This window comes from Anolis carolinensis, chromosome 2 (assembly GCF_035594765.1).
Source record: "Anolis carolinensis isolate JA03-04 chromosome 2, rAnoCar3.1.pri, whole genome shotgun sequence".
Lineage (NCBI taxonomy): Eukaryota > Metazoa > Chordata > Lepidosauria > Squamata > Dactyloidae > Anolis > Anolis carolinensis.
The window spans coordinates 193,294,141-193,321,869 of record NC_085842.1 but is presented as its reverse complement, the minus strand read 5'-3'; the positions used below and the strand labels follow the sequence as shown (position 1 = coordinate 193,321,869).

Below are 27,729 nucleotides of genomic sequence, written 5' to 3'. Positions count from 1 at the left end.
ACACCTCCAAGGTCATGTGGCCGGCATGACTACATGGAGTGCCATTACCTTCCCGCCAGAGCGGTACCTATTGATCTACTCACATTGGCATGTTTTCAAGCTGCTAGGTTGGCAGAAGCTGGAGCTAACAGCGGGCACTCACTCTGCTCCCGGGATTTGAACCTGGGACCTTTCGGTCTGCAAGTTCAGCAGCTCAGTGCTTTAACACACTTCGCCATCGGGGCTCATGTATATATAATATACATACACATACACACAATGTGGAGAATATGTGGAAAGGTAGATAGATAGATAAGTTGGGAGCCACAGCGAAGGCACCTTCCTGGGAGCAAGGTCTAATAATAATAATAATAATAATAATAATAATAATAATAATAATAATAATAAAAATCCCTTACAATATCCAAGATGGGTACCATTATTGGCAGAGAAAGCCAAGCTGTAGGAGTTGAAATCCAATCATTTATCCTCCCTATAGAATCAATTTTATATGCATTTTTAGCTACAGAAAAGCTAAAATCAGGACAGTAAAAGAACAACACCCAGAAAATGGGAATTCCAGACAGGAAACAATCAGGGCCACCTAATACCTCCCAACAAAGGATTCCCCCAGGTAGGAAGCAGCCAGGCTTTGAAGCTGCAAGGCTATTCAATGCTAATCAAGGTGACCAATTGCAACATTCACACTTGCCTACCACAGACAAGAGTTCTTTCTCCCACCCTGGACCTTCCACAGATATATAAACCCCACTTGCCTAGCTTCGCACAGACGTCAAAACCTCTGAGTATCAGGCCTGAGCTGAGGCGAGGCGGCGGCGGCCATTTCCCCCCTCCATCTTCCTCCTCCTCCTCGGCCTCCTTCCCCCTCGCCCCCTCCCATTGGCTGAGCCCGTGACGCCCCTTTTGCTGAGGGGCAAAAGGAAAGGGCCTGAATGGTGGGAGTTTGGGTGATTTGCAAAAGCTTTTTTTTCCTAACGAAAAAAACGACGACATAACGAAAAACGGCCTCTCGCGATTCGAAACCGCGATATCCAGACGTGTGGACAACCAATGCTTCAAAATTGCTTCAAAACAAACGAAAATAACGAATTAATAACGGTTAACGGGGAAAACGAATTATTTGAGCAAGCCTAGTAAATATACAGTAGAGTCTCACTTATTCAAGCTAAACGGGCCGGCAGAAGCTTGGATAAGCGAATATCTTGGATTATAAGGACTGATCAAGGAAAAGCCTATTAAACATCAAATTAGGTTATGATTTTACAAATTAAGCACCAAAACTTCATGTTATAGAACAAATTTGACAGAAAAAGTTGTTCAACACGCAGTAATGTTATGTTGTAATTACTGTATTTACGAATTTAGCACCAAAATATCACGATATATTGGAAACATTGACTACAAAAATGGCTTGGATTATCCAGAGGCTTGGATAAGTGAGGCTTGGATAAGTGAGACTCTACTGTACATACTTCATTCAGTGGGTCTATTGTAGTTAAGATCATCATACATCTAGGGCTAACATAAATCAAATAGTAAGCACATTGAAAGAAAGTAACCTCGGATAGGGGTTTTACTTGAAACCATGTATATTAATCTCAGATAGTGTACTTCTCCTGAGATGGGAGAATTTATTAATGTCTGTTTGTTCACTGATGGGTCTATGGACCATAATAAAACTGTACATATGAATGGTCTTAAAATGAGTGTGTATTAACTGATTAAAGAACTTTAAATTAGTTTTTTTTTATTTTGTGACAAAAGCATTGCATAAATAGATAGAACAACTACTTTCAAAGTAAGTTCTGCAGAATTAAACAGGATATAACACTTTCAAACCAAAAATACAAAATGTTTAAAATTTTGTAACATAGCATTATTGTTAGAATAATTAGGTCATCTTAATTTGTTTTTAATTGTTAACATACCCGAAATTAAATTACCTATCTAACAAATGTTAGAATCATAGAATAGTAGAGTTGGAAGAGACCTCGTGGGCCATCCAGTCCAACCCCCTGCCAAGAAGCAGGAAATCGCATTCAAAGCACCCCGACAGATGGCCATCCAGCCTCTGCTTAAAAGCCTCTAAAGAAGGAGCCTCCACCACAGTCTGGGGGAGAGAGTTCCACTGTCGAACAGCTCTCACAGTGAGGAAGTTCTTCCTGATGTTCAGGTGGAATCTCCTTTCCTGTAGTTTGAAGCCATTGTTCCGCGTCCTAGTCTCCAGGGCAGCAGAAAACAAGCTTGCTCCCTCCTCCCTATGACTTTCCCTCACATATTTGTACATGGCTATCATGTCTCCTCTCAGCCTTCTCTTCTAGTCCTAGAAGAGTCTTCTAGTCTTCTATGTTCCTCCTAGTCCTAATATCCATTAAAATTGGTTTAATTGATTAATTAATCAGCTAATCAAACCAATCAAGTCTTCAACTGTGCTTCAAATGAAAGGCCTACACTACAATTTTCTACACTACAATTTAATGTATTCAAAGATTAGCATGTAAACCTTGTATCTATTGTTCCCTGTCTCAAAACCTGAAATGCTACCTTGGCTCTCCAGCGGTGCCGGGCCCTCCGCAACTTCTCCTCACTCCATGCCATCTTGTCTGCTCTGCAGTCCAACTCCATCTACCGGCTGAAGCGTACCTGGGCTGCTGTCCACAGGTGAGACACTGGAGAAACAGAAAAGAGGTTGGGCAAAGTATCATAGGATATTCTCCGCTTCTCCACCTAAAGCAAGCTCCAGAATCCAGTTTTGTAACCATAATGAGTTTAAACTCATTTAAATGAGCTTAAAGTGTGTAACTGTACATGCTCAGAGCACTTCTTTGAGTTTTTTCTCCCTTTCACATTACTTTCACTTACTCAAAGTGTGCTCTGTGGAAGTATTGGGGCTCTGTGAAGCATACTAAGGCACTCTATAGTTCCCTCCTCTCTCTCCAAGCTTTTCTTCCTCTTTCTTGCTCCTCCCCCTTCCCCTGCCTCCTATGCCCCCACAAGCCTTTTTTCCTCACCTTCCTCATTCCCAAAAAACTTTTTTCTTTTTTAAAAATGTTTTTATTGAGTGGTTCTATACATGAAAAGAGTGAGAACAATGGTGGTGTAATGAAGTATGAATTTTTGGTTTACAGATGTTATGTTCAATTGTGTGTTTGTGTTTTAAAAGGGTAAGTATTACAGTTATTGCTTCTCTGCACTCAGAGGCTGGTTGCCATGAAGAAGTAGGCGGAGCCAACTGCCGTTTTGTTGAAGAAGTGCAGTGTTTAAAAAAGAGTTTCAGTCTGTGCTCTGATGAGGCACAGGGAAGGTTGATCCTAGGTTGAGGGGATCAAGGGACTCAATTGTTCCTTTTGAGTCGTATTAAAATAAGTTTGAGGACTTATTTTATGTAGTCTGTGTCCTGGTAAGGAACAGAGAATCTGTGATCATATATCACAGGGGTGATTATGTTTTAAAAGTGGCAGAGGATGAAGTTCTGACTACTTTAAGTTAAAGAAGGACACTTTAGCGAGTTTGATTCACCTTATTCTAGTATTGTAACTGTTAATGAAAGTGCCTCTAAGTGAAAACAATATTGTAACCACTAAGCTCTGTGCCTGAATAAACTTGTTATTGTTCCTCCAACATCTAAGCGTCTATCGCATATATTATAAACTAAGTTATGCTACCATCTAAAGTGAAGAAAAAGGTAAAAGGTCTCCTCTCTGAGTCTTTGGTGGCTGCATCTTCGCAAATTAATGGCAGCGGTGGGATAAAAAGATTCTCCCCTGCCTGAAAGAACCTTAGTAGTTATTAGTCCTTTACAAATTGGTGGCAGTCATTATTAACTCCTCCACAGGTGGGTATAGGAAAGATAGAATGAGAAAAAAAGGGGGAAAGGAAAAAGAGGAAAAAGAAAAAAAATAGAGGGGAGGCAAAAAAAGGGGGAGGGGAAGGGGGAAAAAAGGAATATATATATATTTTAAAAAGTGTTTGCCTTCCAATTCATTCCTTTCAGGCATGTTTCATATCCATCTTATATAGTTTCTGCCTTCTGTCTTTTATGTTTATAAGTATCATTATCTTTCTGACTTCTCATATTGATTCGATAATTAATGGTGTTGGTTGTTTCTCTAGAAAGTCCTTGACTCTTGACTAGTCTGTTATTTTGTGTCCTAATTTATTCTTTCTGTCAAAATGTCCATTTGCATAATCTCAAGTACTTTAGTAGTCCATTCATATATATCTGGTATTTCTCTTTGCCTCCATTTTTTGGCTATCATAATTCTAGCGGCTGTGGTTAAATAAAAGAACAATTTCTCTTGGTTTTTGTCTAGTTTGATATCGGTGATACTCAGGAGGAAGTATTCTGGTTTCATTTTGATATTGACCTGGAGGATTTCTTCCATACCCTTCCTGACTTCTTCCCAGAACTTCTGGATTTTTTTACATAACCACCACTGATGGAAGAACGTATCAAAAAAACCTTTTTCCTTGCTTCCCTCGTGCTTTTCCTGCATGGCAGAAGGGAATTGAATTGGATTATCCCAGTTTCAAGTATCATCATCATCATCATCTGAAACACAACAAGATGAGTCAACAGCAGACACTCTGCTGGCTGTTGTATTTGATCACACGTCGGACACTTCCCAAGTGTCTAGGACTGTGTGATGTATCGGCGAATAATGCGTGCAGATCCCAGAAGGTGGCCTTCTGCAGCTGGCAGATGTTAATTTTGTCAGCGCCGGTTGTGTTTAAGTGCAGGCCAAGGTCTTTAGGCACTGTACCCGGTGTGCCAATCACCACTGGGATCATCTTGACTGGCTTGTGCCAGAGTCTTTGTAATTCAATCTTTAAATCCTCATATCGTGTCAGCTTTTCCAGTTGTTTCTCCTCAATCCTGCTGTCACCTGGGATTGCAACATCGACAATCCATACTTTGTTTTTAACGCGATTGTGAGGTCAGGAGTATTGTGCTCCAAAACTCTGTCTTTCTGAATTATTATTATTATTATTATTATTATTATTATTATTATTATTATTATTATTATTTACAAAGGCTGGGTGGCCATCTGTTGGGGGTGCTTTGATTGTGCTTTTCCTGCATGGCAAAAGGGGATTGGAAATATTTATTGGGGTTCCACAAGAAACATTTCCTTCAAAAAGGGCTTCATGGTTGAAAAAAAATGTGAGACCCCTCACCTAGAGATTATAAGATGCACGGAGAACCAGTGAGATGTAAAGTTTTGAGTATTGTCTAGGCCTGTATCTAAACTGCAGAATTAGAGTAGTTTGACACCATATTACCTGCCACAGCCCAATAGTATTGAATCCTGGGATTTATCATTTTGTGAGATATTTATACTTCACTGTCAGACATTGTGGTGCCACAAGTCCCAAGATGGATCTATGACAGTTAAAATAGCATTGACCTACTGTAATTTTGTAGTGTAGGAGGCCTCTTGAGGAACAATGCACCCTGCAGTTCAGTAACTTCTTCTCCTCTAATGATTATATTCCAAACTGGTGTTTAATTTATATTATTGCACAATAGAGAATCATAGATTATTTTGTGTGAGCTGAATAAAATCCTTTTATGAGATTTTTTTCGTGTCAGGAGCAACCAGAGTTGCTTCTGGAGTGAGAGAATTGGCCGTCTGCAAGGACGTTGCCCAGGGGACGCCCGGATGTTTTTTTTTGTTTTTTTTTATGTTTTACCATCCTTGTGGGAGGCTTTTCTCATGTCCCCACATGGAGCTGGAGCTGATAGAGGGAGCTCATCCGCACTCTCCGCGGGATGGGATTTGAACCTGGCAGCCTTCCGGTCAGCAACCCAACCTTCAAGTCACGAGGCTTTTATTCCCTAGGCCACCGGAGGCTTTTATGATTATGCTCGCACTATGCTGTACAACTGAATAATTAAAAAAATTCTTCAATCTCATCTCTCACTTCTTTCCGTCTTGGCTTCTCCTCTACCCCATTCTCCTCCTTACCCATTCTGTTTTTTACTCTTATCCCTCTGTTTACCCACTCTTTTTAATTATACAATGAAAGTAAGATGAGTATAGAGTACAATGATCCTGTTAGCTATGCGGTCATTAAAAGTGATGATGCCACAAATTAGATTTGAGATCCTTGGCTCCCTCATCCAAAACCTTTTCTTTACCAATGATTTTTGCAGTCAGCAGGGGAAAGTGGGGGAAAGCAGAGGGAACCGTCCTCCTTTGTTCTCTGCCATCTTTCCCCACTTTCTGGGATGGCCAGCCATTCCATGTCCCTTTGCTGTCTTCTGTCTGTCTTTCCCTGTTTTAAACCATTTGGAATTGGGTAACATCCAACTCCTGAAGACAGACTTTTGACTCCGTTTCCATGCACTGTGGAAATGGCGCCCCACAGAGTCCCACCGGAAGTGCCCGCACGTCATGTGATGGGGCTACTGTGGGGCTCCGTTTCCATAGCACATGGAAATGAAACCAAAACTCCATCTGATGAAGTCCTGAATACTCAACCTGTATTCTTCACAACTATAGTAATACACGTAGCTGCCTAAAGGGGTCACTATACGCCTAGCATCATTACGCCCAGGGTGTGGAAAATAGACATTATAATCCCACTGATGAAGTCCTGTTTATCCCACAGAGACTCTCGGGGAGCCTTCCGAAAGCTCTCACAGATCTTTTCTGAAGATGATAATCACATGAACTGCCGAGAGATCCTGCTTCAGGTAGCTGAAATGTATCTGTTTTATGTCACTCCTTTCCACCTGTTACTAAGGAGGCTGTCCAGGTCCTGAACCGGTGCTTGGCCGCTGTGTCAGACTGGATGAGGGCGAACAAATTGAAACTCAATCCAGACAAGACGGAGGTCCTCCTGGTCAGTCATAAGGCTGAACAGCGTACAGGGTTGCAACTTGTGTTGGATGGGATCACACTTCCCCTGAAGACACAGGTTTGCAGTCTGGGGGTTCTCCTGGACTCATCGCTGAGCCTGGAACCCCAGGTATCGGCGGTGGCCAGGGGAGCCTTCACACAACTTAGACTTGTGTGCCAGCTGCACCCATACCTTGGGAATCCGGACTTGGCCACGGTGGTCCATGCTCTGGTTACATCCTGTTTGGATTACTGCAATGCTCTCTACATGGGGTTGCCTTTGAAGATGGCCTGGAAGCTCCAACTAGTACAACGAGCAGCAGCCAGATTAATAACTGGAGTGGCATACAGGGAGAATACCACCGCCCTGCTAAGCCAGCTCCACTGGCTGCCAATATGCTACCGAGCCCAATTCAAAGTGCTGGTCTTGACCTATAAAGCCCTAAACAGTTATGGCCCAAACTACTTGTCCAAACGTATCTCCTCCTGTGAACCTACTAGGTTGTTAAGATCATCTGGAGAGGCCCTGCTCTCAGTTCCATGTGTGGGAGCGTGGGAACGAGAGACAGGGCCTTCTCAGTGGTGGCTCCCCGGCTGTGGAATGCCCTCCCCAGTCGTGTTTGACAAGCTCCAACTCTCCTAGGTTTCAGGAAAGCTGTGAAAACATGGCTATGTACTCAAGCGTTTGAGGAGTAACATCTGAGGTCGATATGACGTGAATCAAGGTGCTCACGAAGGTGTTAGCGGACAAATTTAACTATACATGCATTTGAAATTTTATAATTCATGGTTTAATAGAGTCTAATTAGAGTTTTAATTGATGTGGTACTGTTTTATTGTTTATTAATATGTCGTTGTTTTATTGAATGTATTTTGGGCAATGTAATTTGCCGACTGTTGTAAGCCACCCTGAGTCCCTCCAGGTGAGAAGGGCGGGGTAAAAATGCTGTAAATAAATAAATAAATAAATAATGTCTCCCTACAGTTGCAATACACCATCTACCATCTTGAGTGCACCACCTACCTTCTCCTCAAGACACGCTGCCTACCTAGTACCTACTTTCTTGGGTGCTCTGGATAATGTCAGTCAGATACTGCTGCACTAAGGAAGCTGGGAGAGGGGAAAGCCCCTGTCTCCCCGTCTACTGGCTGACATAATCTGGAGCGCCCAAGAAGGGGTCACGTGGTGGGTCATGATGACAGTCACTACATGGGCAGAGGAGGACCTGAGCTTGGCAACTTATGGTGTGAATTAAGACAGTTGTGGCTGGCTCCAGACAAGATTCAGGCTTTCCTCTGATTTAGCTTAAAATGGGGCAAGGTCATATTAAGCTGGATCAGCCATGTGCAGCATTCAGAGTAGATGCACCCTTTGATTAAGGCAGAATTAGCATGGCATAATGGTTTGAGCACTGGGCTATAACTCTGGAGAACAGAGTTCAAATCCCCCTCTTGGCCATGAACCCCATTGAGTGACCCTGGCTGTTACACTCTCATCCTCAGAAACCCCCGTGATAAGAGTTGCTATAAGCTGACAACGAAGGCACACAACAACAAATGTCTGCTGCAACTTCAAGTTTGTCTTTTGATCTTCCTGTTTTGTTTCCAACAGGAATGTGGGACTCAGGGCTCGTGTGATGGACATCGCAGTCCTCAAATGTCTACGCAAGCATCTCTGAAGCTGAAACCTCCAAACAAGCCAATGGTAAGAACTATTCCTCCCAGCCCAGTGTGACCATCCAAACTGGTCATTTGAGTCCAAGGGCAAAGTTCCATAAAAGGATTTAGTGTACCTAGTAGATTGACAGTCATTGTGATGTGCAATATTTAAACTTAAGATCTTGGAGTCCTCGTGGACAACAAGTTAAGCATGAGCCAGCAATGTGATGCGGCTGCTAAGAAAGCCAATGGGATTCTGGCCTGCATAAATAGGGGAATAGTGTCTAGATCCAGGGAAGTCATGCTCCCTCTCTATTCTGCCTTGGTCAGACCACACCTGGAATACTGTGTCCAATTTTGGGCACCGCAGTTGAAGGGAGATGTTGACAAGCTGGAAAGCGTCCAGAGGAGGGCAACTAAAATGATTAAGGGTCTGGAGAACAAGCCCTATGAGGAGCGGCTTAAAGAGCTGGGCATGTTTAGCCTGCAGAAGAGAAGGCTGAGAGGAGACATGATAGCCATGTACAAATATGTGAGGGGAAGTCATAGGGAGGAGGGAGCAAGCTTGTTTTCTGCTGCCCTGTAGACTAGGATGCAGAACAATGACTTCAAACTACAGGAAAGGAGATTCCACCTGAACATCAGGAAGAACTTCCTCACTGTGAGGGCTGTTCGACAGTGGAACTCTCTCCCCCGGGCTGTGGTGGAGGCTCCTTGTTTGGAGGCTTTTAAGCAGAGGTTGGATGGCCATCTGTCGGGGGTGCTTTGAATGCGATTTCCTGCTTCTTAGCGGGGGGGTTGGACTGGATGGCCCATGTGGTCTCTTCCAACTCTACTATTCTATGATTCTATGATTCTATATAGCGGACCTTCGGCAATTGGTTTGTTTCATGGCATAAAGGAATAGGACATTACACGGGTTTTAACTAGTATTTTTTAAATTTATGTTGCTATGCTAGTTTTATGCTAGTTGTCATGGGTAACAGAGTTCATAATGTTTTAATGTCTTAAATTGTTACTTGCTCATTCGTCAAAGTTCATGTTCGTATTTTTGGTTTGTAATTGTCTTGATTTAACATGGTAAACACCAGTTTGAATCCTTTCTTGGGGGAAAAGCAGGATAGAAATAAATAAATAAATAAATAAATCCCCTGGTTCAAGCACTTGCCCGTCATTTTAGCTTATATAAATGTCAAGTAGACTCACCAAAGAGTTATTCTTAAACTAAATACGGAAAACAACAAAGATGCATATATTATGTTGAGACATAACTTCCAGCCAATGAAGCTTCATTTGGGTGGCCCATGGAACTCCTTCAAGAGGAGGAGGAAGCAGCTGCTATGCAATGGGGAAAATCAAGTAGAATTCCCTACTGGAAGTCTCCTGACTCTCCTCCCCCCTTTATTTTATTTTTTGCTTCCAAGGCAAAGTTCAAGATCTGCCACCCACAGTTCTGGGTTGTGTCTCTTGGCAGAATATATTTCACAGCAGTTTGGGAGGGGATCAAATATGGGCCCCTGTACCCACTCATGGTGCTTCTACATAGATACTATAATGCAGTTTGAAGCTAGCTCGAGGGTGGAATGTCCACAAAACAGATACCCCAATACACATGGTAGCAAGCACCCAGCCAGAAACAACATGTTTAAAGAACTCACCAAAAAAGCTGGAATAAGTCAGATAATGTGCTGCAGCTGACAAGTATATCCTATGCAGGGCTCGATTCCAAGACTGAAAAATTCAGACTACTTGTATGGATGCTGTAAGCGTGGAAATACTTTTTAAAATGTTGAATTGGTAGCCCAGGGAGAAGAAACTATATAATTTCCATGGAAATGCTTACCATTCATTCCTTTGTTCTCTTTTCCTGTGTTCTGCCATGGTCTAAGTCTGATCCCAAACAGACATGGTGATGCACACCAGCACATCTCACCCTACATTTTCCGGAACCTGTCTAGCCACAGATACTATAATTTCTGCTTTTTAATGTAGTACTTGCCCAAATTGTTAGCTCCTCGCTCTCTGGGTTCTATCCATACATTGCGCTCTGTTGAGGTGGGAATTAGCACTTTGTCCTGATGCCCTTTAATTTCTAGAAGTGATAGTTTTGACCAAAGGTTTTGCAAACCATTTCCCCCCATTGCTTCTCCTACTTTCGTGTCAAGATTGTAAGTGTTTACATTGAATCTGATAAGACATGTTAACTGCTAAATAATTTCCTGTTGTTACAGCTCTTCTTGTTGGGATTTTAGTTTTTTCTTATCCCCATATCTGCACACATCTGCTTCTTTTTCATTTCCTTGCAATGAAAATTGGGAAGAAACCCATGACCCAAAGAGTGCAAATCACAGCATCTTTCTACCTTGGCTTGGGCACTATTTGTATAACAGTCACATCTCGATCATAAATAAATCTCATCTCTTAAAATGAGGTTGGAATTGCAATGAAATGGTGCGCTGGGGAGAACAAAAGGGACAAGTGAGTAAATTAATTTGTGATTTCTTCAAGGTTCCCACCATCCCATACTTGGGCACCTTTTTAACTGATCTCATCATGCTGGACACAGCACTGCCAGATTTTGTGGAGGTGAGCATATGTGTGTGTATTGACGGGAAATGGGTGCTATAGTGCAAAAAAGGAAATGTTTAGTTAGAGCAGGCATGGACAAACTTCTGCCCTCCAGGTGTTTTGGACTTCAACTCCCACAGTTCCTAACAGCCGGTAAGCTGGCTGGGATTTCTGGGAGTTGAAGTCCAAAACACCCGGAGGGCCGAAGTTTGCCCATGCCTGTCTTAGATGAAGGAGAGAATGTGTTCGTGGGATTACAATTATGGGGTGGAGATAAATTGCACTGCAGATCCTAAAATCCCTACAATGATACAGATACTATTATGGAAAAGAATATAAATATGATAAAAGAAGGAGAATGCAACCTGGAAAAAAGTGGGGTAGAAGAGAAAGAAAAACTATTTAAAATGACCATCACAGTCTTTCTGCAAAGAAGGTTGTATCAAAAAGAACCCTTATTCAAAACAGCTTCTACCACTGTCTCAGTCACCCAAAATGTTGATGAATTTTGCTCAGGTCGAAAAAGAAGGTGAGAAAACAGGCAGGTTAGGAAGGGCTGCCTCTCTTTCTTCTTTGGACAAAGAACAGTAATGAGGTTGACACATTTTTGCCTTTGTCTGTTGTCACTGTTTTTCCAATGACCATTTATTCTAAGATTGACCTGTGTATAAGTTGACCCAAGTTGTTTGGAATGTTTTTTTAATGCCCCCCGTGGCATAGTGGATTAAAGCCTTGTGACTTGAAGGTTGGGTTGCTGATCTGAAAGCTGCCAGGTTCGAATCCCACCCGGGGAGAGCGTGGATGAGCTCCCTCTATCAGCTCCAGCTCCATGTGGGGACATGAGAGAAGCCTCCCACAAGGATGGTAAAAACATCAAAACATCCTGGCGTCCCCTGGGCAACATCCTTGCAGATGGCCAATTCTCTCACACCAGAAGCGACTTGCAGTTTCTCAAGTCGCTCCTGACACGAAAAAAAAACTTCCCAAAGTGATCAAGATCAGAATTAAAGCATGCCGAGTAAATGGTATAGACAGGCACACTTGATTGCATAACATCATTCAACTACAAAGTTCTTCAAAATCCTCATTATTCTATTGCTTATTGTGGCAATGTAGCCCGTCCTTACGGCAGGGCTACCTCTAAAGGGGTGTGTGTGTGTGGAAGGGGAATGGGGTCATTTCAAACAAAGCTTGTGTGACTGACATTCCATTCTGGTTATTTTTTCTTCTTCTCCAATTCTTCAGGGCAACCTCATCAACTTTGAGAAAAGACGCAAGGTAAATGCTAAGCTAGAGCGGCTGACACTTGGTGGCTGTTTCTGGGGAGCCAACATCTCTTTGGGAACAGTAGGGCATGGAAATGGGCAATAGCAGAAAGTCTATATGCCAGGAATTAGAAGGGGACTTCAGTGCCTGCCCACCTTATTGGTTTGCCTTCTTTCTCAGGAAGCTACAATCCTCTTCTTGATCCGTCAGCTGCAGGAGTCATGCCAAGGGTACAGCCTCCATCCAAACCCCTCCTTGTGCAAGGCTTTCCATCAGCACCTACATCTTTCAGAGGAACAGAGGTAGGGAAGAGAAGATTATTCACTGTAAAAGAAATCATTAATCACTTTTAAGCCAAAAAAGGGGAGTCCAGTAGGTCTGGGGGTTGATTTCACTCTTAACTCCCAACTGCTGGATATGTCTGGCAGAATCCTATAAGTCACTTAAAGCCAGGAACAGGCTTGCTTTAAGTAAGGGTTTACCAAATGAAGTCTCAAAGATTTGGTTTCTTCAGAATGATGGTGTTCGAGGGAATTTACAGAATCAGTCTTGAAATTAGATGTGGACTACAGATGTGTGGTGGATGTAAGGCATACGGAGTTGTTTTCAATTGCTCCTCTCAGAGTCAGTGTAGCTGAGAGTCAGTGAAGCTTTATAGGACACTCACTCATATCAGAGCTGCACTGCATGTTAATCGTTTCCTCCATGTGCTCCTTTCTGGAAAAGTCCTGTTATTGCAAACAGCACCTATATATGTATAGGCAGTTCCCAATTACAAACTTCTGACTTACATATGACTCATAGTTAACAACGGGGTTTATTTATTTATTTACAGTATTTATATTCCGCCCTTCTCACCCCGAAGGGGACTCAGGGCGGATTACAATGAACACATATATGGCAAACATTCAATGCCAACAGACAAACAACATACATTAGACAACTCGGAGGCATTTTTAACATTTTTCCAGCTTCATGATTCCGGCCACAGGGGGAGCTGTTGCTTCACCGTCCAGTAGTGGCTGTACTTCCGCATTCTTTTCCTCGTGTTTTGCTGGCAGTTTTTATGGTGTTGTAAATTAGCCTCCTGCATAAAGCGTCCCTAAATTTCCCTAATTGACAGGCGCAACTGTCTTTCAGGGCTGTGTAGGTCAACAGCAAGCCGGGGCTATTAATGGTCAGAGGCTTAACCTGACCCGGGCTTCGAACTCATGACCTCTCGGTCAGTAGTGATTTATAGCAGCTGGTTACCAGCCAGCTGCGCCACAGCCCGGCCCCAGACAATGGGAAGTAAGAGGAGATCTACCCCTTGGAAAGGAAATTTACTACTGGAAGAGTTATTATCATGGGGAAAAAGTGTTTCCACTGAAGCTTTATCGCCAGGCCTTGTTTCCACAACAAGCTACAATTTTCAAAATCCAGTGGTCTCTTTTCAAATCTTTTGACAAGGCACAGACAGCAAAACAAACATTACAGGGGTGCTATCCAAAACTAAGATCATATAGATCTCTGTGTGTGTATTTGGCTGGAGTTACACTTTAAAAAATGTGCCAGTTCCGACTTACATACAAACTCAACTCTGGAGAACATATCATATTCGTAACCCAGGAACTGCCTGTATGTGATTTTTTTTTTGCAGAGGAGGAAATGGTTAACAGAGACACATAAGTTATAACACCTAAATTAATTAAAGGTTGTTTTAAAATCGTAGAAATGTAACAGCAAAAAAGGACATCCATAATTTTACTCCTCCCTCATATTATTATGATTTTATTCTTGAGAGAGAAGGAAACTGACTTCTTGAATATTCATTTGTCATCCACTAATCCTCAGTTCCACTGAAAGAGAATGAATAGGATTGAAATATATACATGCTTTCCTTTTTACCCACAAAGTGAAGAAACAAAACGTTTTGACTATATTTTGTATCCCAAATCATTGATTTCTCCTTCTGCCTTGTCTTGTTCATTATTCTTTGAGACTGTCTTTTTGCAGGCTGCCACTTTTCTTTCCCTAACATGCCTTTATGGCCTGATCCACACAGCTGTATAAAATCCACATTGAACTGGATTATATGGACTCAGATAATCCAGTTCAAAGCGGATATTGTGGATGATCTACCTTGATATTCTGGGTATATGGTTGTGTAGAAGGGCCCTATGTCATAACTAGATAGAGCATCAGCAAAACCATAGGTTTCCTCTTCATGTTTCTCCCTCCTGATCTCTTTTGTGCTGCTGGCAAATTCACTCTGTTCCCTGCAAATGCTGCCCACCACAAAGTGAAAAACTCCAGAGAGGATCACAGGGGAAGGGGAGAGCATTACCATGAAAACACCAGTCCTCATATGATAACCAAGCAAATGACATAGAATTGCATTGAACAATATTGGGGGAAAGTCCATATGTTTTGATCTAGTGGGTGTTTTAAAAAAGCCCACAACCTTTTATGTAGTGAATATGAACATACTGTTTCCAAACTATTTGGTAACACTCTTCAAGTTGCTACCATAATCTAGGTCAATGATGGGCAACCTTTTGCACTTGGTGTGTCAAAATTCACCAAAAAACCTAGCATGACTTGGGTGGTGTATCACTTCGAGAAAAAAACCATAATTTCACAATATATATAGTTTAAATAACAAAAATATATAATTGCAATATATAACTGAATTTAATAAATCAAAAACTATTTACTACCATTATTTCCATGTACAACTATCTATGGTACCTCTTGCAGTTTCCACGCTGATTTCTCTCAGTTGTAGTTTCAATGTAATCATGAATAATGAATAATAATATAATAATATAATAGTAATAATATAATAATATACTACAATAATTAATATATATATATATATATATATATATATATATATATATATATATATGTAATGTGTGTAATTCCCATGGAGTAAACAACAAAACCACTGGACCAAATCACACAAAATCTGGCCACAAAAGACATTAGTCATCCAATCAATCTTCATGTGGCAGCATGTCAGCAAACATGGCTAGGCGTGTCAGTGCTGACACACGTGTCATAGGTTGGCCATCACTGATCTAGGTTGTTACATTTTTTAAAAAAAACAACTGATCAGTTCTCATCTGATTTTTATACGTGTTGAATGTAACATGTAATATTATATTATTAGGATTTCTTGTATTGAGAACAAAATGCCAATGTCTCAAAAATACTATGGTAACAAACAAAGTGAGTTTCCCTTTCCTCCAGCAAAGCAATAGTTAGTTCAGGAATTGGGGGGAGGGGTCTTTTTGAAGGTGAGGCTAACATCCCAACAGGGTCACAGTAAAAGGAGAAGGTGAAACATTTCCCTGTCATCATGCAAAACAAAACCCAAATCTATATGTGTTTATTCAAGAGTAAGCAGTACTGAAGCAGCTTCCAGGCTACTTGACTTAATGTAGAAATTAAGGACCTCATCACATTAAGTGCCCTAATGTGGGTGACAGCGGAGGGATTTACCAGGCATCTCAGTGAATCCGTGGGGCAGTGGAGGAATCTGTCAGCCTGCACCCAGCAGCACCTGCAGTACCACCTTCCCGTCATACAAGGGAAAGCGTAGCTGCCTGGCTTCCCCCTGTGCTGTTCCCATTTCTGGCAATGAGAACACAGAAAGCCTCCCATTTTCTCCTTGCTGCATTGTAGGATGCTTCCAGCACAGTTCGGAGACAGAGCCTTGCCAGAAGTAGCTGTGTGTTGCTTGATGCGATCCTGCAGGCTTCATCATCAAACTGTGCTGAAAGCATCCTAGGATGGGTAAGAAAGCCCATGTGATGAAGTCGTAAATGGCCAATGATTCCTTCTTTCTATTTTTCTCATGACATAGCAACCATTTTTCACACAAACAAAAAAAATCACTCTGGCATAGTTAAATTCACTCTGGAGGCAATTAACCTACTGTTTCACTCTCCCCTCCCAGTAAAAGCAGTAAATAGACCCCACCCTTTCCCGGAAGTGATTTCTAGTTCTTTGTCGCAAAAAATGATAGTAGTGTGGCCTGCCAAAGGTAAAGCGAATTGGGAGATTTTGGAATGATAAGGCTGGTGCAGGGGTGGGTGGAGGGTCCTGGCTGCAGGATGGGACTCCAATACCCTTTAGGACATTAGGAATAGGTGTCAGCAGAGACAGGCAAAAAAGCACCAAAGAAGGAATATGCAAGTGTGCATTTGGTTGACTTTTGGGCAGAAGATATGTGTCTCTGGTTTCTCCCTAAAGTTACCGGATTTCCCGTATGATCGAGCCACCGGCTGATTCTTGTCCCAACTCTCCAAAGCTGCATCGCAGCCTGACCAAGCGCTTCAGCTCGTAAGTCATTCTTTGTTTCTGGGGGGTGAATTCAGGGGAGAATAGCATTACTTCCTGTTTGCCCTGGCTTGTTTGCTCATCTAGCCTAGATATACATACAATGGACATCTACCCAGCAGTTGTATACTTTCTGTTGTTGTTAAGACGGATAGACATGGCATCTGACCCAGGCATTGCCCCTCTCCTAATTTCACCTTTTTTTTTGAGATTGCCCTGGCATGGTCCTGCTTTTGCAGTTGAGTCTACCTTAGATGAAACAGATAGGAGGGGAGTGAACTAGTTCAAAAAGCATGATTAAGAGTGGAGTGTTTCTTTTTTAGACTCCGTTTTCTGAATTAAATAAAAGTTAATGCACCATTTTGAGCAGGCCACTATTATTTCACACCCAAGAATGAGGAGAACTGGAGTGAAGAGACAATATATGCCCAAGGCCAAGTGGTGAATTCACAGCAGAAGACGCATTAGATCATAACAGATACTTTGAATTCCAAATTCACATTCTGTCCTTTCATTCATGCCAGCCTGGTGCTCTGTTGTCAGGGTGCTTGGCAATGGAAGAGAGATGTGTGCTGCTGACATTGGTCTGAGTAGTGATAGTTGAGGGCAGAAAGAGTAAGAGGTTCAATGTATGATGAAATGCTGGATCTGAGCCTTGTGTCTGACTGTGTTCTAATGTAAGGTATAAGACAAAGAAAAACTTGGAGTGTGTGTATCCTGCTATTCTGATAACAATTGCTGCCACCTTTTCCACTTTCTTTGCAGACTCCTCCTGGGCGCAGAGTCTTCTCCCCCTCTTCCAAGCCCTGAGAAAACTGGAATTTCACCTCTGAGCTCCTGCAGCAGCCCTGACTCTGGAGATGTATCCAGTGCTCCTTGCTCCCCAACTTGGGGATCACCAACTATCAAGGTGATATCTTTATTTGTCTCTAGAAAACCTTTGAAGTCTACTGAGGTCCTCAAACTGGCTTCAAATTTGGAAATTCACAGGTACAATTGCATGCAATAACAAGTGTATAGCAACACAAAAGTAGTATTCAAAAAAGAGTCAGCATGTCACTGTAAAAGGAAAAGGGGCAGATTGTCCAACACAAGAGCTGTTAAAATGAAGAAGTCTTGGCAGAGCTTTTTGAAGATATTATCGAGAAGACCAAGGTTATGGCTTTCTCAGGAAAGATTTTCATGGCAGGGTGCTACTATCAAAGAAAATTCACACTTGTATTACAAGCCACTACATTTCTAATGATGATGGAGCAAAAGGTGAGTGATTGCAATGAGTAGGCATTATGAGTAATGCTTATAAGCATTACTAATGTAATTTCCATAGTCAATGCCAAAATACAGCATCAGTGTTGTAGGCCTGTTCTATTTTTTGCTAAGAAAAGTGTCTTGGAGATGAGCTGATTTCACACAACCATTTAAGTTAAAAGAAACTATACACACCATTAATATGGTAGGTTTTCAGTATATTTTCCTCCAATCTTGAATTACGGGAAACGGGAATGGTATGTGTATGATTTTGTAATGAAGTGATGCTTTCTTCTCCTGTACAGACTAAGGCAAGAAACATTTTAATTTCAGCAGTATCAAATCTGGGATACATATTAGAAAAGCTGATAATATTCATCCACAAATCATGGCTACAACCCTGTCCAGGGATTCACTTCTGGGATAGTGTCTGCTGAGGTTTAATTCCAGAACCAAAACCCATGGATCTTAGGTCTCATTAAACTATATAACAAAATTTGAAAAATAAATTATTCCTGGCTTGAAAGCGTTTTCCTGTTTTCCTTATGCAATACTTACTTTGAAAGTAGTTGTTATTCTCCAGAAACTTCATTTTTGTGGCTGCCACTATGTTGAAGTGGTTGAGACTCTGAAGCCCTTTCCACACCGTATCTATATCCCAAGATCTGATCCCATATTTCCTGGCAGCGAAGACTAATGTAATCCAGTTTAAAGCATGTTATCTGGGATCAGATCATAGGCTATAGGGCATTGTAGAAGAGACCTGAGATACTCATTGAAAAACTATAGAAAAATGTGCTGCAGGATGTCCCGCAAAAACAACGTTCCTCACATATCTGAGGATGCCTGCCCCAGATATGGGCGAAATGTCAGGAGAGAAAGCTTCTGGAACATGGCCATACAGTCTGAAAGACTCACAGCAACCCAACCTTTTCCATGTTTTTCTGATAGAACCAATTAGGAAATGACATTTATAACCCATAAACAAAAATCATTTTACATAGTGTTATATACAATGATGCCCCTTATAAAAATGGCAAAATAAAGCTTTGCCTTTTGGAATTTTTAAGCCATAAATAGTTGAATGCACCAATACAGGAAGCCGACCACAACTATTATGGTAAGTTGTAAAGCCTCTCTAGGATGCATACTCGGTGGCCTTATTTGAACAAACTAGTTTATTTTGGTCTTGATTTCAACCATCAGAAATGGACATATTCAAATACTTGTTCAATCTCCCTGAATATTCTACAGTTGGTTTGTAAAACCGATCATAGCAAATTTGGAATAGTTACTTTATTGGACTATAATTTCCCAAATCCTTCAAGCATTGACTATAATTTCCCAAATCCCTCAGGCAACAGGTTTTGGAGTTGTACAAGAAACAAGTTGACTAGCAGATCTTTTTCTCAGTCATTCCTCCCCCCCCATAAGTCATTTTTCTGTTTCATTGCCTAATGTCTGAAAAGTACTTTTGAGTCCAATTTCAGTTCTGCAAACTCTTACAGCCATTTTAGCCCTTGCTACAAATGCATTGAGGCTCCTGTGTGGTAATGAGACCGTGGTAGGCTCAAATCCTTGGCCTACTCCTTTCTTAACTGGTTCTGCACTTATAACATAGTAAGTATATCAAAAAACAAAGACCTCCTCTCCTGATGTCATCTATTCCTCTTCCCTTGCCCAGAACATCAGTTCAGTAGCCTTTATTTCAGTCAACAAACCATTGGCTAAGATCAAGTTACAGTACAATGATGGAATACAACATTTGAGTAATTTATGACATTGCATTTAGCTTATGGTTAATAACAAGTATGTCCAATCTCTATTGGTTATTTGGCTATCTTTATAATCTAAAACAAAAACTGATTTCAGATTAGTAAACCATCCCCTAGATACTCTTTGTTATACTCTCAACACTTACAGATTTTTCATGAATCTCAGACCAGAGCCTACCCGGTGTTTGAGGTGCCTTTGCCATCTCCCACATTGAAGCAGAGAGGGACAGAAGCACGCATCATCCGTGTCAGTATGGACAATGAGCATGTGAATGGCAACCTTTATCGCAGCATTGTGGTAAGTTGATTAGTGGAATTGAGAGGAAGGGGGTGCAACGTGTGGGATGCAGATTAATTAGGCCATGAATGAAGCAGAGCTTGGAGGAGGGGAGAGCTGCAGTTTTTCTCCCAGTCTCTGCACTAGAGGATATGTTGTCAGTGTGGTAGACGTGTTGTCGAAGGCTTTCATGTCTGAAATCACTGGGTTTGTAGATCTGCAAACCCCATTTCCTCCAAGATGAACTGAATGACCTAAACTGGGTTCTACAGGCCAATGGATACTCCACCACAGACATCAGAAGAGCTGCAAGTCCAAGAACAAGCCAGGAGAGTCAAGACAAAGATTCACCTAGAGAAAAAGTGTTCTTACATACATCAGGGGAACCACTCTTTTCCTGAAAACCAGGAGGGAGGGGGCCAGCCTGATGTCACTGGGGAGGGAATTCCACAATTGAGAGACCACTGAGAAGGCCTGTGTTGTCCCCACCAATCGCACTAACAAAAAAGGTGGGACCAAGAGCAGGGCTTCCCCGGCAGATCCTCTCACAGGTTTATAGAGAGAAATACGTTCAGACAGGTAAGTTGAGCTGGAACCATTTAGGGCTTTATAAGCTAAAGCCAGCACTTTCATTTGTGCTCGGTAGCAGACTGGCAGCCAGCAGAGCTGATACAACAGGGGGGTTATATGCTCCCTGTACGTCACTCCAGTGAGTAGCCTGGCTGCCACCCGTTGGACTATTTGGAGCTTCCTAACAGTCTTCAAAGGCAGCACCACATAGAGCGTGTTGCAGTAGTCTATTTGAGATGTGATGAGAGCATGGACTACTGTGGCCAAGTTTCACTTCCCAGGATTCAGGCACAACTGGTGCACAAGTTTTAGTTGTGCAAAAGCCTCCCTGGCCACCACCAAAATGTGGGGTTCTAGGCTCAGCAATGAGTCCAGGAGAACTCCCAAGCAACGAACCTGTGTCTCCAGGTGGTATGTAACCCTGTCCAGCACAGGCTGTAACCCTATGTCCTGTTCGGCCTTTCAACTGACCATGAGTACCTCTGTCTAGTCTGGATTCAATTTCAATTTGTTCGCCCTCAGCCAGATCATCACAGCCGCCAAGCACCAATTCTGGACCTGAACAGCCTCCTTAGCAGCAGGTAGAAAGGAGTAGTAGAGTTGGACGTCATCTGCATACAGATGGCATTGAACTCCAAAACTTATTATTAATAATAATTTAATAATAACAATAATAATAATTTTCTTTCTCACTTGCTTCTCCTCATGGCTCAAGGCAGGTTAAAGGTAAAGGTAAAGGTTTCCCCTGACATTAAGTCCAGTCATGTCTGACTCTGGGGGTTGGTGCTCATCTCCATTTCTAAGCTGAAGAGTCAGTGTTGTCCGTAGACACCTCCAAGGTCATGTGGCCAGCATGACTGCATGGAGCACCATTACCTTCCCGCCGGAGCGGTACCTATTGATCTACTCACATTGGCATGTTTTCAAACTGCTAGGTTGGCAGGAGCTGGAGCTAACAGTGGGCGCTCAAGCCGCTCCCGGGATTTGAACCTGGGATCTTTCGGTCTGCAAGTTCAGCAGCTCAGCACTTTAACGCACTTTGCCACCAGGGCTCCTAAGGCAGATTACAACATTGCTAAAACACATAATCAAAATGCATAATCATTTAAAAACACTCAGTAAAATCATGAATGCTTAATCTGCAGAAGTGAAGGGGACAGCTGTGGTTGCCTTATTTGGTCCCATGAATGTGTTTGACACTGAATTGCTCTGCTGCCATAACACTAAATTTTCTCCACAGATCACCAGCCAAGACAAGACCACAGCTGTGGTTCAGCGTGCCTTGCAGAAGCACAACCTAGAAGGAGACGCCCCAAGTGACTACCAACTCCTACAGCTTTTAGAAGATGGCCAAGGTGAGAAAAAGAGACATGGGCTCAGGGTGGTGGTGAAGATGTGAAAATCATTCCAGGAGTCCTCACATCTTTCTTCCTCTTTCTCTTTTTCATCATAAGAACTGCTGATTCCTGGTGGGGCCAACGCTTTCTACGCCATGAACCCTACTGGCCCTCACGACTTCCTCCTGTGTCACAAGAAAGGAGCCACCAAAGCTCCAGTCTTAGGGGTTGCGCAGGCTAGTCACAAAACTGCCCCCCACAGTACACTTATTCTCAAGGGCTGTGGCACCAAGACGCTCTCCAGCACTTCATGCTCCACCTCTTCTTCCAGTGTCCCACACCTTGCATCTCCTACCCCAGAAAGACGCTGCCCATCACTCCTTGGTTTGGACCCAGAACTCAGGCCAAATCTGGCACCCTCATTTCCGTCTCCCCCCTCTTGGTCCTTGGGAATCCAGCCTCCAGAAGCCCCCTTGGAATCTCCACTTCCTTCTCCAACCCTCACTCAATTAGAAACAATGGGACCCTTCAGGTCAGCCCTGCCTAACATAGTTCTACCCCCTTCACTGCAGAACCCAGAAGCCTCTGCTCCTCTGCCCCAGTCACCCCCTCACTATTCCTTGGAGCCCTGCTTTTGGTCAGAGTCCACTAAACAGAATGTTGTCCATCACCTGTCAGCTCCTTAATCTCTTAGTAGCCCAGGCATGATGTCCCAGGACAAGGAAGTATGTCCCCAGGGATGGAGTTGATATATCTGCTAGAGAGAGAGAGAAATTATATTTCAAATATATATTCAAAACATAGTTGAAAAATATGTTTTTTGAGTGTAGGGAAACCTTGGTGAGAAAAACCTTGGAGAATCTTTGTGGTTCAGGATATATTATGCTCATGCATCCCACAGGGGAGAGGCAAGGGGGAAAACCAAGTTCTTCCTATCTTTTTCCCCCAAACTAAAATGATTACAGTCTCACTTATCCAACATTCTGGATTATCCAAACCATTTCTGTAGTCAATGTTTTCAATACATCGTGATATTTTGGTGCTAAATTCGTAAATACAGTAATTACTACGTAGCATTACTACATATTGAACTACCTTTTCTGTCAAATTTGTTGTATAACATGATGTTTTGGTGCTTAATTTGTAAAATGATAACCTAATTTGGTGTTTAATAGGCTTCTCCTTAATCTCTCCTTGTTATCCAACATATTCGCTTATCCAACATTCTGCCAGCCTGTTTATGTTGGATAAGTGAGACTCTACTGTACTATGTAGGTGTAAACATACAAGAAAACAGCCTTAAAAGACAACCAGGCATGAATATTAGAACAGTTTAAAACACCACATTTAAAATGGAAAAAGCAGTTAAAAATAACACGGTTTAAAATAATATAGCAAACTCATAAAAACTCTTTTATTATAAACCTTGAGTTCTAAAAGTATGTGCCTGTTGTTGGGCCGATAGAAAAGAGGAAGCCATGCTATTTGTTGCTTACATTGCACTAGATGTTTTTGGCCTTCAACTCCCAGAAATACTAACAGCTGGTAAACTGGCTGGAGTTTCTGGGAGTTGTAGGCCAAAAACATCTGGGGACCCCTGGTTGAGAACCACTAATGTAGTCCAAAAGACAGCACCAGCCACCAAGACTGCAAAGACTGAAAGAGCTACAGAGCATTAGCGTGGTCTCAAAGAACAGGAAAGGAGCTGTTTTCATGAACCTGTCAGCAGCTTATGATACAGTAAATCATTGCTTCCTCCTGAAAAAAAAGGATAATATCACACCTCACCTGCTTCATAGAAAAAACAGGAGTTGTTGAGTTCCAGGGTCAGAGAAGCAGATGATGAAAACAGAAGAACGGCCTGTTTCAGGGAAGCATGCTTTCTCCATCAATATTTAACATTTATAGAAGTGATCAGCCACTGCCAGAAGGGACAGAGAGTTTCATCTATGCTGATGATCGTGCCATCACCGCTCAAGCAGAGAGCTTTGAAATGGTTGAACAGAAGCTCTCCAAAGCTTTAGATGCTCTTACTGCCTACTATAGGGAAAACCCATTTTTAATCCATCTAAAATGCAGACATGTGCTTTTCATCTTAAGAATAGACAAGCATCTTGAGCTCTGGGGATTACCTGGGTAGGAATCCCACTGGAGCATTGCAGCACACCAAAATACTGGAGCATTGCAGCACACCAAAATACTCTGGACTGTTCTCAGACTTATAAAAAGCACTGCTTGAATATCACAACCAGACACAGTGAAGACATCTGCTCTTGTGCTTTGCTACACTGCTGCTGAATACGCATGCCCAGTGTGGAATGCATCTCACCACACCCAAACAGTGGATATGGCTCTTAATGAGAAATGTCGCATTATCACAGGATGTCTACACCCTACACCACTGGATAAATTATACTGTTTAACCAGTATTGCACCACCTGACATCTGTCAGGAAGTAGCATCCTGTAATGAAAGGACGAAGGCATTGACATATCTGGCCCATCCCCTGTTTGGATATCAACCAGCAAGCCAACACCTTAAATCAAGAAATAGCTTCCTAAGATCTACAGAGATACTTGCAGAAACACTTCAGCAAACGAGAGTCCAAAAATGGCAGGTTAAAACCTGGAACCTCAATCAGTGGCTGATACCAGATGAGAAACTCCCTCCTGGGCACACAGAAGACTGGGCGACTTGGAAAATACTGAACAGATTGTGCTCTGGCACCATGAGATGCAGAGCTAACCTTAAGAAATGGGGCTACAAAGTGGAGTCCACAATACATGAGTGTGGAGAAGAGCAAACCACAGAACACTTACTATAATGCAGTCTGAGGCCTGCCACATACACAATGGAGAACCTTCTTACAGCAACACCAGAGGCACTCCCAAGTGGCCAGCTTCTGGTCAAAGGAAATTAATATAATGCAAAGTTTTTAACATTTAACATTTCACTCCAGAAGTTGCTCCTGACACAAAAACAACAAGTCTTTATCAGAGATAGCATGCACATTATTTTGCTGGTTGGTTGATAAACATGTAGTTGATTGGGTTGCTGTGAGTTTTCCAGGCTGTCTGGCCATGGTCCAGAAGCATTTTCTGCTAACGTTTTGCCTACATCTATGGCAGGCATCTTCAGAGGTAAAATCTAGTCGTGTCCAGCTGGGGGTTGGTGTTCATCTCCATTTCTAAGCGGAAGAGCCAGCATTGTCCATAGACACTTTCAAGCTCATGTGGCCGGCATGTCTGCATGGAGCTCCATTACATTCCCGCCAGAGCGGTACCTATTGATCTACTCACATATGCATGTTTTCAAACTGCTAGGTTGGCAGAAGCTGGGGCTAACAGCAGGAGCTCACTCTGCTCCCCAGATTTGAACCGGCAACCTTTTGGTCAGCAAGTTCAGCAGCTCAGCGCTTTAATTCGCTGTGCCACCGGGGGCTCCAGAATGAATGATAGCTCAACAATTTATGGCTAAATAATTTCTGGTTTTGATGTTCCTTTTCTCAAGGAACTCCGTTCTGAGATCAGAGGCAGTGTGTCCTGGTTAATGAAGTCTTCTCACAGTTGTTGCTTTTTTTTAACCACTGAAAGATCATATTTGTGTCCATATTTTCTTTTGGGTGGAGACTCTCTCTTTTTATCAAATGCAGTAGGACCTTACAGACAATTGATGGAAGGATGAGTATGTCTATGAACCCTTGATATTATGGATAACATTTAATCCTGTAATAGTGCCGTCAGAATAAATATAGCAACCAGAGTTGATATCTGGGTTGTGTATACCAGTCTGGCAACGTGAGGCATTTTATTGGTATTGCATCTGTCAAAGTTTTGTAATAATAAACATTTTAGTCTATGAGATGCCATGTTTGTTTGGCTTTGTTTTTCCCACTAAAATGGATATATATTAGTCACATGAGGAAGAATACTGTTACAATGTTATGGCATTTGAAGACATGCCAGGCATTAAAGTTACATTTCCAAAAGAACTATTTCCTACTACAGTAGAGTCTCACTTATCCAAGCCTTGCTTATCCAAACTTCTGGATTATTCAAGCCATTTTTGTAGTCAATGTTTTCAATATATCGTGATATTTTGGTGCTAAATTCGTAAATACAGTAATTACAACATAACATGACTGCGTATTGAACTACTTTTTCTGTCAAATTTGTTGTATAACATGATGTTTTGGTGCTTAATTTGTAAAATCATAACCTAATTTGATGTTTAATAGGATTTTCCTCAATCCCTCCTTATTATCCAAGATATTCGCTTATCCAAGCTTCTACCGGCCCATTTAGCTTGGATAAGTGAGACTCTACTGTATTTTGATTTCAAATGCAGGTAGACCAGGTTGTCACCCTCCCTATATTGTAGGGTTGTAACTTCCAACACCCCTAGCCTTGATAGGACTATATGTAACAACATTTGAAAAAAAATCGATTCCTGGTTTGAAAGTATTATTTTTTGTTTAATTGTGCAGTACACACTGTGAAAGTAGTAATTATACTCCAGACATGTCGTTATTATGGCTGCCACAAACTATTTTGAATTGGCTGAGACTCAATGTGATATTCATTGAAGAACTATAGCAAAATGTGCTGCAGGATGTCCCGTAAAAACAAAAAAAAATGCAGTTTAATCAACTTTTTCCATGTCGTTATGATAAAACCAATTAGGAAATGACATTTATAACACAGGAGCAAAAATCGTGTTACATAGTGTAATCAGCTGTGAGAAGTGATCTAACAATATCAGGAGGAATGTAACTGATTCACTATTGAAAGAAAACCCACACTCCTGAAAGGCTGCTGACCTTTGCAGCTCATGAGTTGTTATATCAATGCTGTTTGATTTCTCAAAGCTAAGGCCAGATAAATATTAGAACTAATCATCTTGGAAGTTAAACTCAGTAAATGCAATAGGGAGAAGAGGGTCAGATGTGTTCCCCTTCCTGGATGAATTTGGTCCACAGAGTCTTTGCTGTTCAGATATTGTTTCCTTGCATGTGGGTTCCTGATAAGCCCCATCCTCTCAAATCCATGGATTTTTCTTTTTACAGATGTCCCACATCCCAAGAAACAATATTTGAACAGCAAAGACTGTGGATCCAACTCATCCAGGAAAGGGAAGACATCTGATCCTCTTCTCTCTACTGCATTCACTGAGTTTAGCTCCAAAGGTGCCCTTGAAACTAAGACTTGGAGCAAAGCATTCAAATTACAAGAAAGGAGATTCCAGCTGAACAGTAGGAAGAACTTACTGACTGTAAACCTGTTCAGCACTGGAACTCTCTGCCTCAGAGTGTGGTGAAGGCTCCTTCCTTGGAGGCTTTTAAATAGAGGCTGGATGGCCATCTGTCAGGGGTACTTTAATTGTGCTTTCCCTGCATAGCAAGGGGTTGGACAAGATGGCCCATGTGGTCTCTTTCAACTCTATGATTCTAAGGTGAATCACAAGGAGCGAAAGGTTGTTGTTGGATATGGTGAGGTTATTGGAGAGACCATAATGAGAGTTTGTGTGGCATAGTTAGATGAGCAACCCTGGAAATTAGAGGTCAAATCTCTGCTCACCCATGGATAAGCCTCATTCTTTCAGGCTCAGATGAAGCCAAAGACAAACCCCTCTGAACAAACCTTACCAAGAACACCCACAACATGAGACCATTGATGACACTGGGAAGCTTCTCAGAGGCCAGATAGAGGTGAAATGCAGAGTTCAGTGCTAGAGGGAATACAGTAACCCAAATAAACCAGACTTTACACCAGAAGTAAACAGAAGATAGACGAAGATCAACCCATGGATATGAAGTATTGTGAAATCTTCCCCATCCTAATTATCAGACAATAATAATA

At 42.0% G+C, this 27,729-nt stretch overlaps 1 protein-coding gene and 1 long non-coding RNA gene across 4 annotated transcripts in view; one reads left to right on the top strand and one right to left on the bottom strand.

Moving 5' to 3' along the window:
* LOC103277733 (uncharacterized) overlaps positions 1-22,653 on the bottom strand; it is a 49,092-nt gene extending 26,439 nt beyond the window's left edge. Inside the window, exons 1-3 of the long non-coding RNA XR_505640.3 lie at positions 22,543-22,653; positions 12,494-12,623; positions 2,545-2,669 (exon numbers count right to left, since the gene is read on the bottom strand). This is a non-coding gene — a long non-coding RNA (uncharacterized LOC103277733). The remainder of the gene's footprint in view (positions 1-2,544; positions 2,670-12,493; positions 12,624-22,542) is intronic.
* rgl3 (ral guanine nucleotide dissociation stimulator like 3) overlaps positions 1-25,732 on the top strand; it is a 59,031-nt gene extending 33,299 nt beyond the window's left edge. For 2 of the 3 annotated variants that reach the window (XM_008103771.3, XM_062974119.1), the window contains 11 exons: positions 2,558-2,661; positions 6,616-6,700; positions 8,458-8,550; positions 11,013-11,090; positions 12,318-12,350; positions 12,519-12,640; positions 16,578-16,667; positions 17,430-17,574; positions 19,836-19,985; positions 21,775-21,889; positions 21,989-25,732. In XM_008103771.3, coding sequence (XP_008101978.2) covers positions 2,558-2,661; positions 6,616-6,700; positions 8,458-8,550; positions 11,013-11,090; positions 12,318-12,350; positions 12,519-12,640; positions 16,578-16,667; positions 17,430-17,574; positions 19,836-19,985; positions 21,775-21,889; positions 21,989-22,557 — 1,584 coding nt within the window. In that variant the 3' untranslated portion in view covers positions 22,558-25,732. The remainder of the gene's footprint in view (positions 1-2,557; positions 2,662-6,615; positions 6,701-8,457; positions 8,551-11,012; positions 11,091-12,317; positions 12,351-12,518; positions 12,641-16,577; positions 16,668-17,429; positions 17,575-19,835; positions 19,986-21,774; positions 21,890-21,988) is intronic. The other variant, XM_062974120.1, reaches the window with a different exon arrangement.
* Positions 25,733-27,729: the final 1,997 nt, after the last annotated feature.